The sequence below is a fragment of the Armigeres subalbatus genome, chromosome 3, assembly GCF_024139115.2.
Source record: "Armigeres subalbatus isolate Guangzhou_Male chromosome 3, GZ_Asu_2, whole genome shotgun sequence".
Classification (NCBI taxonomy): Eukaryota; Metazoa; Arthropoda; class Insecta; order Diptera; family Culicidae; genus Armigeres; species Armigeres subalbatus.
This window is the reverse complement of record NC_085141.1, coordinates 66,430,783-66,444,549: the sequence shown is the minus strand read 5'-3', so window position 1 is coordinate 66,444,549 and position 13,767 is coordinate 66,430,783. Positions and strand designations below refer to the sequence as shown.

Sequence of the window (13,767 nt, the reverse complement as noted above, 5' to 3'; positions counted from 1 at the left end):
AATTCCTTCATAACTTCCTCTAAGAATTCCCTTTGAAAATTTATTTGGGTATTTCTTCGGAAATTTGTACTGAAATTTCTTCAAAAATTCCTTCAAGAATTTCCATAAAAATTACTTTAGGGATTGTTTCGGAAATTCCTTTACGGAGTCTTTTGCGAATTCGAAAACTCTTTTTTTAAGATTCCTTAGAAAATTCCTTCAAGAATTCCTTAGAAAATACCATTTGAAAATCTTTCGAGAATTTCTATAGGAATACCTACGGACACTGCTTTAGGAATACATTCGGCAATCCCTTTAGAAGAAAAACTTTGGAATTTGACTTAGGATTTTTTTAGAATTTTTTTAGAAATTTTTTTTTTAGAAATTCCGTCGGGAATTTCTTCTAGAAATTTCCAATAAAACTTTTTCCAGTAATTCATAAAAGAATGTAGGAAGACTCTAGGAAGATATTTTTGATTTTCTTTCTTAATTTCTCTCTGGAATTTATTTAGAACTTTTTCCAGGAATTCTTTCCGAACTTTCTATAGGAATTCTTTCAAACATTCCTCCAAAAATTCATTTAACAACTCTTCCAAGAATTCCTGTGGATTAGACCTATTCATGTTTTCAAAAAGTATCGAAATTCGACTGGTCAGGCCAGTATCACGATTCTTTGCTAAAATAAGCCCGCTGTCAAACAAAGAAGCATGGGAAATCTTCGGAAATTTCGTTTGTAAGCTCCTTCAATTTTGTTGAATCGTTGTTTAACTGTTTTCAATTGAAAATAAGTTTGTCACTCAAATAACTTCCTTGAAAATTCATTTAAAAATTTCTCTAAATTAGAATTCGCTCCGGAATTATTCATGCAGGAATTTTGTACGGTTTACTAAGGATTTAGGAATTTCCTAAGGATTTCCTGGATGAAGTTCCGAAGGAATCCCTGGACGAATGTCCAAATTGATTCCTGGTGGCTTTTCTGAAGAGATTTTCCAAGAAATTCCTGGAGGAATTTCCGACTCAACTATTGAAGGAATAACCGAAAAAAAAACTTGAAAAGATTTTCGAACAGAATTTTTAAATGAATTTCTGGAGGAATATCCTAAGGAATCCTAAAAGGAATTTTCGATGGGGTTTTCAAACAGATAGCTATTGGAATGTAAATAAAAATTCCTATATTTCTCCAAAAAATTCTTCGAAAATCTGGACAGTAGTAAAACAAACTCAGTTTTGACTTTATGAGATGGCGGATATTCGGATATTTTCAAAAATTCCTTGGGAATTAACTGCAAGATTTTGTTCAATAATTCCTTAGGAAATATATTACGGAATTAATTCGGTCATCAAGAAACTCATTCTAGTAAATCTTCAAAAATTTCTAACCATGTAGATGGGTACACTTCCCCACAGTTGTAATGGATTTGCTGCGCCCTTCCTCAAAGAAGCCATTCCTCGGATAGCTCAAATAGGAATGCTAATATTTTTATTAGTCTGTTGGATTACACTGTTGAAAGGAAATTCTTATATATTCCATAAGACATTTCATCCCTCGGAAATTCATGTAGTACTTTCTTCGGAATTTCCTACACCATTTTCTTCCAAAATTCTAGGACGAATTGCCAGATACAGTCAAACCTCCATGAGTCGATGTTCTATGACTCGATATCGACTCATGGAAGCAAATTATGCCGTTTCAAAAAATATATTTCAGGGTTACTGTGATGGTCCCTTCAAACAGCTTTCCAAGGATTTTCTATTCCACTCCTTCCTTATATTCCACTCCTCCCTTCAGGAACGTTTGACTGTATCAGATATAATTTCCAAAGGAACTCCTATAGGAATTACCGACTTCCTTGAATTTCTTAAAGAAATGCTTTGAACATTCCTCCAAGAATTCCTTCAGGGATCCAGAAATACCTCAAAACTCTAAGAATTCGTGTTCAGGACTTCAGGACTTCCTTCGAAAATTATTTCAAGAAAACCAAGAAATTTATTTGGGAATACTTTATCAAAGTAAAGTATTGTGAACCTATTTATTATTCTGTTGGATTACACTGTTGCGGGCTTCGCGTAAGTGTATCTGTTCTGCTTCGGAAATTCATCTAGTTCGGAATTTTCACCGCCATTTCCTTTCAAAATTCTAGGACGAATTTTCGGATATCTCCGTACGAATTCCTAGAGCAATTTCCAAAGGAACTCCTAAAGAATTACCGAAATTCTTAAAAAAAATCTTTGGACATTCCTCCAAGAATTTCTTCGGAATTTTCTCCAGGGATTCCTTCAAAAAATCCTCCAAAAATTACTACGGGGATAAATCCAGAAATTCCTCAAGACTCTAAGAATTTTTTTCATGTATTCCTTCAGATCTTTCTCCAGGACTTCCTTCGGAAATTATTTCAGGAAAACCAAGAAATTTCTTTGGGAATTGTTTATCAATACCTATACCCAAAAAACAAATCTGACAATTATTGTATAAAATCTTGGCGTATACAATTCTGTAAGTTTTTCATACAGATATTGTATTAAAATAATACAAATCTGTAAGATTTCTATACAACAATTGTATTAAAATCTTCCGAAATTGTATATGCCAAATTATTATACAATCTCTGTATGGTTCTTATGAAGAACTGTATTTAAATCTGCCATCCGCTTGTTGGGTGATAAATTGAAACCAGTTTGTTTTCAGAACAATTCTGGCAATTTAAGTACAAGGAGGAGTTAAAAAATGTTAAATTTTGTGGGTCACATGCCCCATCGTGCTCCTGCTCCATAAGCCAAGTTACCATTCGCATATCCCGAGGCCATCGTAATGCCCAGGGAAGTTTAAAAAAATCCTACCAGACTGGGAATCAAAATCCAACATTCATACCCGAGTAGAAGAAAATAGCTCAATAATATCACATGTTTATTAGATAGCAAAATGAGATATGAACATGATTGATATAAGAGATAAAAGATCAGTCGACAATATCAATATTTTGCACTAAAATATTATGAGGAGATCAAGTTATGCTATTTGTGAGAAGTAATCAATATCATGTGCCATTAGTTTGCTCTCATCCATAGCAAGTCTTGATATTTAAATGATATTTCGGTGCAATTTTTGATATTATTGCCTGTTCTTTTATCTCTTATGTAAATCAAGTCCATATCATGTTTTGTTATTGTGTTTATGGCTTCTGCCCGGGTAGTGTTGACATGAAGCTGCGTATATAAGCACTAGATCAATCAAGATATGTAACATTAAAACCTTTAAAAACATGATGAACCACCCAATACGACAAGAATGAGGTTATTCCACATGAAGTTGAGATTAGAAGTACATCGTCTGTAACCAAGAAGTTCTTAGATGACCTAACATTTAACATTCCAATGCGCACGCAAAAAAATGCGTTCCCGAATTCGTGAACTAGCAAAAATACACCGTGATTTTATTCATGGATTCGGGAATACCAGTCACGTTTTCCAGAACGTTCCAGAAAACGTGACTGTATTCCCGAATCCGTGACTGTTGTTCACGAAAAAATACACCGTGAACTCGTTAGTTCACGAATTCATGAACGCTTTTTTTGCGTGCGGGTAAAAGTAACAGAGTTAAAAGCAAACAAATCTGCTAAAGGTATAATAGCTATTTAATTAATGCCTGATAAATTGCCTTGTTTCGGCAGATGCAAACGCACTGCATACTGTGATTTTTGTGTTGGCCAATCATCGGCGTGAAATACGAAATTCGGCGGCGTGGAGCTAACCGGCGTATGGCGCGCCGCCGACACCTTGACCGGCGTCGGCGTACGTCAATAAGTGTCGGCGGCGGCGCACAGCTCTACTCCGGAAATCTTTTTGTTGCACTCGCCTCAACAAACTTCAAGGGTACTACTAATACGAAATTTCGTTTGGTCTTTCTTGGTTCGACCCTCTCGTGAAGCTGATTGGCTAAGAGAGACGTAAAACCTTGAACCTGGTTATGTGCTGAATGACATTTATTTATTTCTCTGGTAGGAATATTGATAGTCCTGCTACCAGTAGCCAGAGCCGGATCGTAGTGTTTGCCAACCCAATCTTGGACTGTGTATCTAACAATACGGGCACTTAAGTGATTACATACGCTTCTGTCTTGTTCGCCTACCTCCGGTTTAGGTTGAAGTACATATCGAAGAACACAACCCAAAATCTGCAAATTTTCAGAAACTCAAAAAACTCAAACCTTAAAAAAAGAAACTTCCATATTTGGGTAATTATTTCAAATTTCACCTACCGTCGTCGGGGGTGACAATGGGTCAAATGAGGGTGAGAATGGGTCACTGTTTCAACTACTTAGAATGCTTGTAGAATGGATTGAATGTATCTGAGGGCGAGAAGACTAAACGAACGATTTTGCTCTATGATCTTCAGGCTTCCGGTGAGAACGATGACCCATTCTCACCCCCCAGACCCATTGTCATCCCCAATGACGGTATATTTTTGCATGTGTTGATAAAAAATGATTAGTTTTGTATATTTCTTTCCTGCTGAAAACACAAAAATTGACAAATTTATAGATGTATGAATATATGAATATATGAATTTTCGGAAAAATCGAAATATGCATAATATTCGATATATTGTGAAACTTCATACCGATTTCCGAGCTTTGCCATCAAAATGTACAAAACGAAAAACTTTGGGTTGTGCCAATATTGCACGAAACCGTCGTCTTTTCGCAAAAAGTTTCAATAATATGAAGATAACAAAAAAGCAATTATTCCTACAATAAGGAAGCGTGGATAATAATCTTAACTACTGTCATTATTGACTTCTAGTTTTCTATTAATCTCGTAGACTGACGTGAATAGACAATTTCTGACTGGTGGTAATCCCTTCATAGTTTAGTTTAAAGCCACTTCGTCATATAAATCCAAAGATTTACTGCTTAATAGTGAATGCGCTAAATGTCAACTGATTCACTGTTAGTCTTTGTTTGATAGCATGCATTATAAGAAACGTGACTCATATATTTGCAAGCGTTAATATTACATTCACTCTACAAATTCACAAACCGTTTCTCTATGAATAATAAATATCATATTCCTCTTTTATGTGATAATTATTATTATTTGACGATCTGTAAATTCATATATGAAGAACGTTTCACTAAATTCAATATGATCATGAATATCCCTACACTTGTGATTAATAGTACCAGATCATAAAGCTTATTTAGGATCTCACTTGCTGTCCGGTGGCAATGATCGTTAATCATCGAGTTCTGCAGCAGTCGCTAAGGGCAAGGCGTGATGGGTCTCCCTTGTAAGCCGCAAGCGCCCCCTCAATTAACGGCTAAAGCGTGTTTGACATAAAAACAATAGCGCACTTACGCGCCTGATATCACTGACTGCTGGTGGTGCCGGGGCTACTGTTTGCTTGGCAGCTTCTGCTGCTGGTTGACAACGTTGGGTGATGTGTCATTCCGTTCCGTATACGCTAATCCACCTCGGGCGAAGCGCTAAAGCGTACCCGCGCAGACAGCGAACAGACAGTTTTTCTGATTTTGCGCACGCTTCTTCGTTGGTTAATAGCTTTATTGTTCGGGTCGTCCCGGCCGGCCAGCCAGCCCAGCAGCTGCGATCGGTATTGGCTAATAAATAACAATCAGCACACCCTGACCGCGGTTTACAATGGGAAGGAGGGATGAAGCGAAGGGACTTCCCTTGCGGCCAAGCGCTTCACGGAAAGGGACAGTGTGACACTCATGGCGGGATGTATGAACGTGTCATACTGTCGATGTCGTGACCGAAGAGCCTCGATTATTTGCCTAGCAGCGGAATCAACTTAATGTCAGTGGCGCTAATTAGTAAGCACACTTCTGGAATTATAATAGATTTGTTGTGTGGACATTAATCATTCAAGTTCAGTCTTTTCATAATCACGATGGTTTTTCGGCTTGCAAAATGACACAAAAATTGACCGTCATGAGATTTATTCGTTTTCCGCGTGAAATCTCAAATAAAATTCAAAAGATCCTGAAATAGTTCCAAACTCAAAATGGTAGTTACTCCTAAAAAATATGAAAATTAACGTTACGTAAGTATCGTTTATCAGTAATTTTCCTTTTTTTCTCGAGTCTTTTTGGGTCGAAAAACGGATGTCTCTACTGGCTTCGGTGTTTTTAACGTTTTTCATTGCGCCCATTTTAAGCTCAAAGAGCCTTGTTCCGTGTATACTGCTGAGCTAGCAGCTATACACTATTCACTCGAGCAAATCGCATCTCTACCTCCTGACCACTTTTCCATCATCACCGGAGACTATTCGGTCAATGAAACCGGTGAAGCACTCAGCGTATCTTCTAAATGGGATAAGGAAAGCTTTGAGTGCTCTATCGAAACGGTCATTCACAATCATCATGGCTTGGGTCCCTTCTCATTGCTCGATTCCGGGCAATGAGAAAGCGGACTCTTTGGCTAAGGTGGGTGCTTTGGAAGGTGATATTTACGATGGGCAGGCGATAGGCTTTGATGAATTTTTCACATTAGTTGGTCATGAAACATTGATAAACTGGCAGCAGAAATGGACAAGTTGGGAGTTGAGTAGATGGCTGTATTCAATTCGCCCGCAGGTGTCGAAGCGTTCATGGTTAAAAAAAATTGAAAATAGGACGAGACTTCATTCGAACAATGTCAAATCACTACAATTTAAATGCACATCTTTACAGAGTGGAGCTCTCAGAGGGTAATCTCTGTGTTTGCGGCGAAAACTATCAGAATCTTCATATTAACCGCATTGGTCAGAATGCTAGGAACGGTGGGTGCAGTTGACCTCCACAAATGAGCTCGCGGAAAACTGGATTGACAGGGCGATGTAAGGTCAACAAAGAAGAAGATTTCTTATTCAAGAGAAAAAGTTATTGAGCGCGGAATAACCCCAGTAGCGGAATTTTGCTCTTCCTGCCATAAGGAGTAGAAATTTTCAACATATTAATTCTGCTTGATATCTAATACCAAGTTCTGCATCTCCTTTTCACGATACATACATAAATCACTCAAATACACGGCGTTATTTGTTGAAAATAACATTTTAAAGTTAGACTGAATTTGCCTTATAGTAGACCCCCTGGGGGTCCATAATAGGGAATTGCTTCCCTATAGTCGACACTTTATTTGATTTTTATGTTCCGTTTCGGGACGTTCTTTTTCCCTATTATGGACCCCCAAAATGGGCCTATAATAGTGTCCAGTTATAGAATCGTGTTTATTTTTTTATAGAATTGTAAAAAATCATCTAATTTTACTTTCGATAGCATTTCTAATGCATGTAATCAAATCATAGGGCTGTAAGATAGGTTCTCCGGGAAAAAAGTTCACAATGTCATAGCAAAATGTTTACATTGTGCAATAATAATGCAGAAATGGCTGGAGGGTCAACTATTGATTGGGGGTTCACTATTGGGCACTTTACCCTATTGGTACACAGAAAAAAATAATGAAAACTAATCGGCGCGTAAAAAATACAGGCGCGGAAAATTACACTATACATGAATCTTTTCCATAAATTTCGCCCTAAATGTATGCAATTTGTATAGCATTATTCCAGTTAGTCGACTAAATAGTGACACATTGCAATACAAATTGCATACATTCAAGCGAAAATATCGTTTAAGATTACGCTCTTTTTGGTATTCCCTTTATGTGCATTACTTTCGTGTAAATTTCAACAACTTTTTCTATCTGTGTACATTTCGTTTATCAATCCGATCTCCCATATACTTACACATGTCCAAGTTCGTGTGCGATCGTGAACGCCGCCGACAGACCGTTGTCCTGCACGATCGCACACGAGGATCGTTTGCACATAGTTCCCAGCTCGGCCAGCCCCAGGGTGTCGCACTTCATCTGGTTTCGGCAGATTTGCTCCCTGGTCAGAAGAAATGCCGTATCGTGGTGGAAGTCCGATTTTAGTTTCGATTGGCAAAACGCTTGCAGCATTTCCGATGCCGATACGCCTGAAAGTAAAAACGAAATAGCATCGTATCAAACATAAGAATTCGTTTATGGAATGCAAACACTGACTCAGGCACAAGGCACGTCACTACGTCAGTTCGGGTCAATTTTAATAATTTATGTTCTCAGAGCATGACCAAACGACCAACAACGCTGAGCATTATCAAACGTGTCCCGAACAACGATCCTTCCAATCAGTTTTCCGTACGCATATTTTATGATTTATAGACGTTGTCGTCGCTGGTTCGTTGAGCGAGTTCTTCTACTCCTATTAACCCACGCTTGTCGCAACCATTTCCATAAAGCAATAAATTCACGCAGCGATTCGTCATTGCCCGCCGGTCTTACATTTGCTCACGTTGTTGTGGTCATTGTTTTTTCTTCGTTGAATCGACTTGGCAACTTGCCGATCGTGGTTCGGAGGAACATTATATTATTAAATTTCTCTCAGTGATATATCCATGACATGACCATCATGGGTGAATGCAAAGTTTAGAGGAGGGTTTATATGGATGTTTTGCACTAAAGAATCCCATTGACCTGTTCATTCTAAATGGTTTCATAAGTGTCCTCTATTAATATGAAATCCATCAAAATTCGAAATCCAAAAATAGTTTTCGATGTTAAATGAAATAACCTAAACATGGATAGAACGTCGAAACTTGTTTTTTTGATTCCTTTTTTTCAGAATTCTTGGAATTTTTTTTAGGACTTTGCGCAAAAGCTTTATAAGGCCAAAATATGCCACTATACAAACTTTGAGAAGTGATTTCAAACAATTATAGTTTCAACTGCATCTAAAATTCTTAAAAGTTCCAAAATATGTCCAAGTATTAAAAAAAAATCAAAATTCCAAAAAAGTCCTGAATATTCAGAAATAAGATTCTTGTACAATGTTTTTCAAATAATGTTATTTGAAAAAAAAATCGAAAAATAACGTTTACATTACTCATTCAGAATTTAGAAGTCTCACCTCCTTATTTCATCACTGTTCACAACCATCACTGTCCCCCTGACTAGCTGTTCTCTTTTACAAAACAAACGCCGATCCGTCAGCCTATGGTGTAAAGTGTCAACAGATTTGAAATATAGAAACTAGTCGCCCAGCTGCGTTTGAACATTCCTATGTTCCCAAAGTACCACCGAGATCAGACGTATGTGCAATGTACCCACTTCCAATGCATATTTTCTGCCCAAGATCAAAGCCACTGCGCTTCGAGTTCAACTTTAGCGCGAGGACGTACAGGACAGACGGGCCCAGCCAGCGTACCGAGCGACCATTAACTATTATGCCAAGCGTCTAGACACACTCACTTCGAGTGCCAGGCAATTAGTCAATTAATTTTACACGCTGTCCCATTCGGACCCTTTGGCCGACAACTCGAAAGCACGGTGTTTCTCGGTTTTGTTCTAGCGAAGATTATGATTCCACTAGCCAAGTGGGGGCTATTTATGAGTAGCGCGTAATTGCGGCAAATTTAAAATCAATTTAGATTCGAATTACCAGCTGACTAGCCAGTAGCTTCAGTTACACGTTCCGTACTCCGGCACTGCGGCGGGGAAACTGACAATGAATCAATATCTAATACTCGACAAAATACAACTCTTCGGCCTGCCTGGGGCTATCTGGCAGCAATTTAGATAAATCAATCGCGCAAATAATATCGGCGGCTACTACACAGTTGTTGCGGATCGAACTGCTCCAACAAGCAAACAGATATGAAGGTATCCAGCAGCAATAATCATTGTGTAGTAAATCTAGCAGAAATATGTTTTCTATCTTTTGTACGAAGCCACGAAGGCAACTAAGGTTGCATTACCGTAGGTATGTTGGATACTTCATTGTGTTGTACGCTAGTTTAGATAGTAATCGTTTTTACGGCAGTAGCCGAACAATAAAATTTCAATCATTCCAACCTGATTGAGCGGTAACCGCTACTTATAAGTGACATAATCTACGTAAGTATAGTTTGGGTGTTATGATAGAGTTTGAATATAATAAAGAGATGCGGATTATTGGAACATCCTTTGTTAAATAATATGTTTTGCTTGAAACATGTAGTTTGATAGTATGGAGTACTCAAACCAATACTCGATTCAACTAAAACGAAACAGCTCTAATTGTTCTTCTTTCTAATAACATTACATCCTCCACTGGGACATTGCCGCCTCGCAGATTAGTGTTCATTTAGCAACTACAAAGTTATTAACCAATTTTGCATTTGTATATCATGCCTCATGAACCTAAATTCCCGATCCGAAAATTTCCTAGATCGGACCGGGAATCGAACTCAGCCACCTTCAGCATGGTCTTACTTTGTAGCCGCGTATCTTACCGCACGGCTAAGGAAGGTCCAAGCTCTAATTGTATTATATCTAATAAAAAATGGTGAGTAGGTATAGGAGCTCAGGTGGAATATCCTGGGCATTACCCTGGCCCAGTTTAGTATGGAAAGAAGAACAGTTGTCGTTTTCTACGGGGCACTACCCAGGATTGTTCCTTTCGCTTAGAAAATGGATTGAGTTTCAGTCTAAATACATAGGAAGATACATCTTCGTCTCTCTTTCGTTGTAGAAATTGGTTCGGTATGCCCGATTGAGCTCAGAATGGCAACAAAGGCATTAGATATATTAAAGATTAATTCCACAGAACATTATATGATGATTGAATGAACTTCAGGTAGATTTTGGCTGATTTATTGGGCTGTATACTTTTGTTGTTTTACCAAGTTGAAAAGCAAGTCAAGTTCCAGTTGGAATGTAGGGCTATTGAAGAAAGAAAGATTAGAATTCAAATCCAACATCGACCTATTAGTCATCGGGATCAGCCCGTACCACCAAGGCAAAACAGCTTGCCCTGAACAAGTTGAACAAACGCCAGAGAACTATTAATATGTCGCATAATATGCTTACTTTTAAAGACGTAGAGTACATCAAGCGGGAAGTGCAGATGGAACTAGCAGAGGAGTAGGAAGGAAGATTGAGGGATACGTTGAGAATGAGTTCTGTTGGTATGCATCAATCGTAAGTAACTGTCTTGATTTGATTTCATTTGATTCGAAAATTATTTAGTACTTAATATGTGGTCTTAAACAATGAGCTCGTCGTTGTCACCAGAGGCCGACAGCAGCAAAAAATCGAGATTGGAAGTGTGGTTAGGGAGGCCACACCTTACGCAGGGGCGGAAACGAAATCTATAAAGAAAATAAAGAAAAAAGAAGTCGACCGAAACCTAACCTGGCAACAGGTTAAAGCGATAGGTGAACATTGCTCAGGGTGGAGGTCTTTCAAGTCAACCCTTTGCACCACCGGAGGTGTACAGGACCCATGAAGTAAGTAAAGTAAGTACCCTTCTTTGCTCGGCGGATAACATTCTGTCGCGCATTCTGTTTAACAGCCTGACATCGCATTACTCCTTCGTCGTGTTTTCGTTATTGTAGATTAATGATGGATCAGATGTTTAGCTTGTCGATGATCTTCGATTAATTCCGGAAGTACAACTTGCAGACTAACCATCTGTTCATTGATTTCAAAGCAGCGTGCATTGGAACGGCACTAACATCACATGGTCGCATATACAGCCATTCCATAAAATATGAAAATTGGTTGTTTTGTTCCTTATCACCAAATATTAGACACGTATTCTTTTTATTTTTCCATTATGGTGACCACTTCTAAACTAGGGCATCAACCAAAATGTCATGTGTTTTTAAATTCCCTGTGCAATAGTATAAGAAGGAGCCATTCTCGAAAGGCACCCCTGAGTTGGAAACTTTTTCGACACCTTGGACATAGTGTATCCATTGTACTTTGTGATCGTATAACATTTCACCGAAAACTATTTCGCGGATTTAATTTTCGCGGTCGAACATTTCGCGGAATAACATTTGGCGGTGTGTAATTTTTCGCGGTACGACATTTGGCGGTTTGTACCTTTTCGTCGAATGACTTTCGGCGGAATGTACCTTTTAATGAATGAACCATTTCGCGGAATATTATTAATAATAATAGCTTAATATTCATTCAGCACACAATTATTTTACAATGTTATGAAAACTCATATGTGAATATGTACGTTATGTGGAAGATATTGATGCGAGTTGCGTGCTCTTGCCTACGCAATGCGGTCGGGTCTGAGCTTGACGACCGACTGGCAAATAGCTTACACAATCTCACTTGAATGTGTATAGCCGCCAGACATTCTAAATACTCACGCTCCTCTAATGTGGACGTGTACAATACACATGTGGAAGTATTGGCTTGAAAAATGAATTGCGAGTGATTTGACTATGCGTCCAATTTGGGAATCTCGAACTCGTTCAGTAGCCTCTAGGTTGCGAAAGCCGACGGAGGTCCTTCGTAGCTTAGTTGGTTAAAGCACCAGTCTAGCGTACTGTAGGGTCATGGGTTCGAGTCCCATCGAAGGGAAAGTGGTTACCTCCAATACATTTTCCAAATCAATATCTTCCACATAACGTACATATTCACATATGAGTTTTCATAACATTGTAAATTAACGTCCAAGTCGGGTGGTTTAATCCCTGGAAATAGGCAATTAACTTTGATTGAACACAATTATTACCAGCGAAGTTTTCCACGAGATTAACAAGTTGAAAATTTTATACCGTCATCTGGGGGGAAGATGATCATTTTTAAGACAAAACATGCAATAACAATGTGTGTTAACATTTGAAATCGAAACAAATATTTTCAAAACATGTACTGCTATACGTTGCACTAATCAACAACTTTAGTTTCAACCGTCTAAGACGAGTTAAGTACTCTCCATTTAATTCCACCAATTATTTTCGAATCTTTGCAGATACGTATTTCGACCACAACTGTGTGGTCGTCTTCAGTGTCTTGTACTTGACTCGACGAGATGGAATTAAATGGAGAGTACTTAACTCGTCTTAGACGGTTGAATACATTCCACTAAAAGAGCTGAATATATTTTTCTGAACTTTAGTTTCCTGAAATGCGTTCGCATTTATAAAAAAAAAAAATTATCACACATTTTTTGAGTAATCTGGTTTGGGGTGAATTTGATCAAGACAGCTCTACTAAAATCATTATGACCTAGCCGTCAAAATACACTAGGTTATTTGTATGAATGTTGTAGCGTCATTTATGACTATCTCTCTCTTTCTTCCACAAAATACATTTTCATGATTATAATCGAAAAACTCGGATTTTTTACTTTGCGGAAACATTACTTGAACGGATAATATTGTTAACTACCGTTTCATAAAAAAATTAGGCACTTTTGACTGACATATCAAATGATCATCTTCGCCTCAATGATCATCTTCCCCCCGTTTGACGGTACCTAAAAAGCTGAAAAATTTTTTCGATAAATTTGCTAGACCAGGCCAGGAGTGGAACCCAGCCTCCTTCAGCATAGTCTTGCTTGGCAGCCACGCATATTCCCGCACGGCTAAGGAAGGCCTCCCAGAATATGTAGAAGTAGTTTTCGAAATTTCAATTGCCCCTTACAAATCCCTTATAATATCTGGCAGATGGGCCAGATATAATGAAGGGATTATCTCTTCTCTTTACCTTGTTATACGTTAAACGTATATACGTTTTTATGAATAATCCTTTATTTCTTCCTTTCGCCTTATACCGAAAAAAAACGTATTTATTAAAATATGGCATTGCATCCTCCCTTTGCCTTGTACCGGATAGTCGCTTCCATTTAAAGAAGGTATTACCCTTTTCTTCGCTTTATACCGGGCAGATTCGTTCTTTTAAAGAAGGTTTTATCAACTCATTTCGTCTTATACCGAGCAAACGCATCCATGCAAAGAAGGCG

General features: G+C 38.2%; 1 protein-coding gene across 4 annotated transcripts in view; it reads right to left on the bottom strand.

The window, feature by feature from the left end:
- LOC134219229 (A disintegrin and metalloproteinase with thrombospondin motifs 1) overlaps positions 1 to 13,767 on the bottom strand; it is a 740,918-nt gene that overhangs the window by 84,490 nt on the left and 642,661 nt on the right. For all 4 annotated transcript variants that reach the window (XM_062697927.1, XM_062697929.1, XM_062697930.1 and 1 more), the window contains exon 9: positions 7,723 to 7,954. In XM_062697927.1, the coding sequence (XP_062553911.1) occupies positions 7,723 to 7,954 (232 nt within the window). The remainder of the gene's footprint in view (positions 1 to 7,722; positions 7,955 to 13,767) is intronic.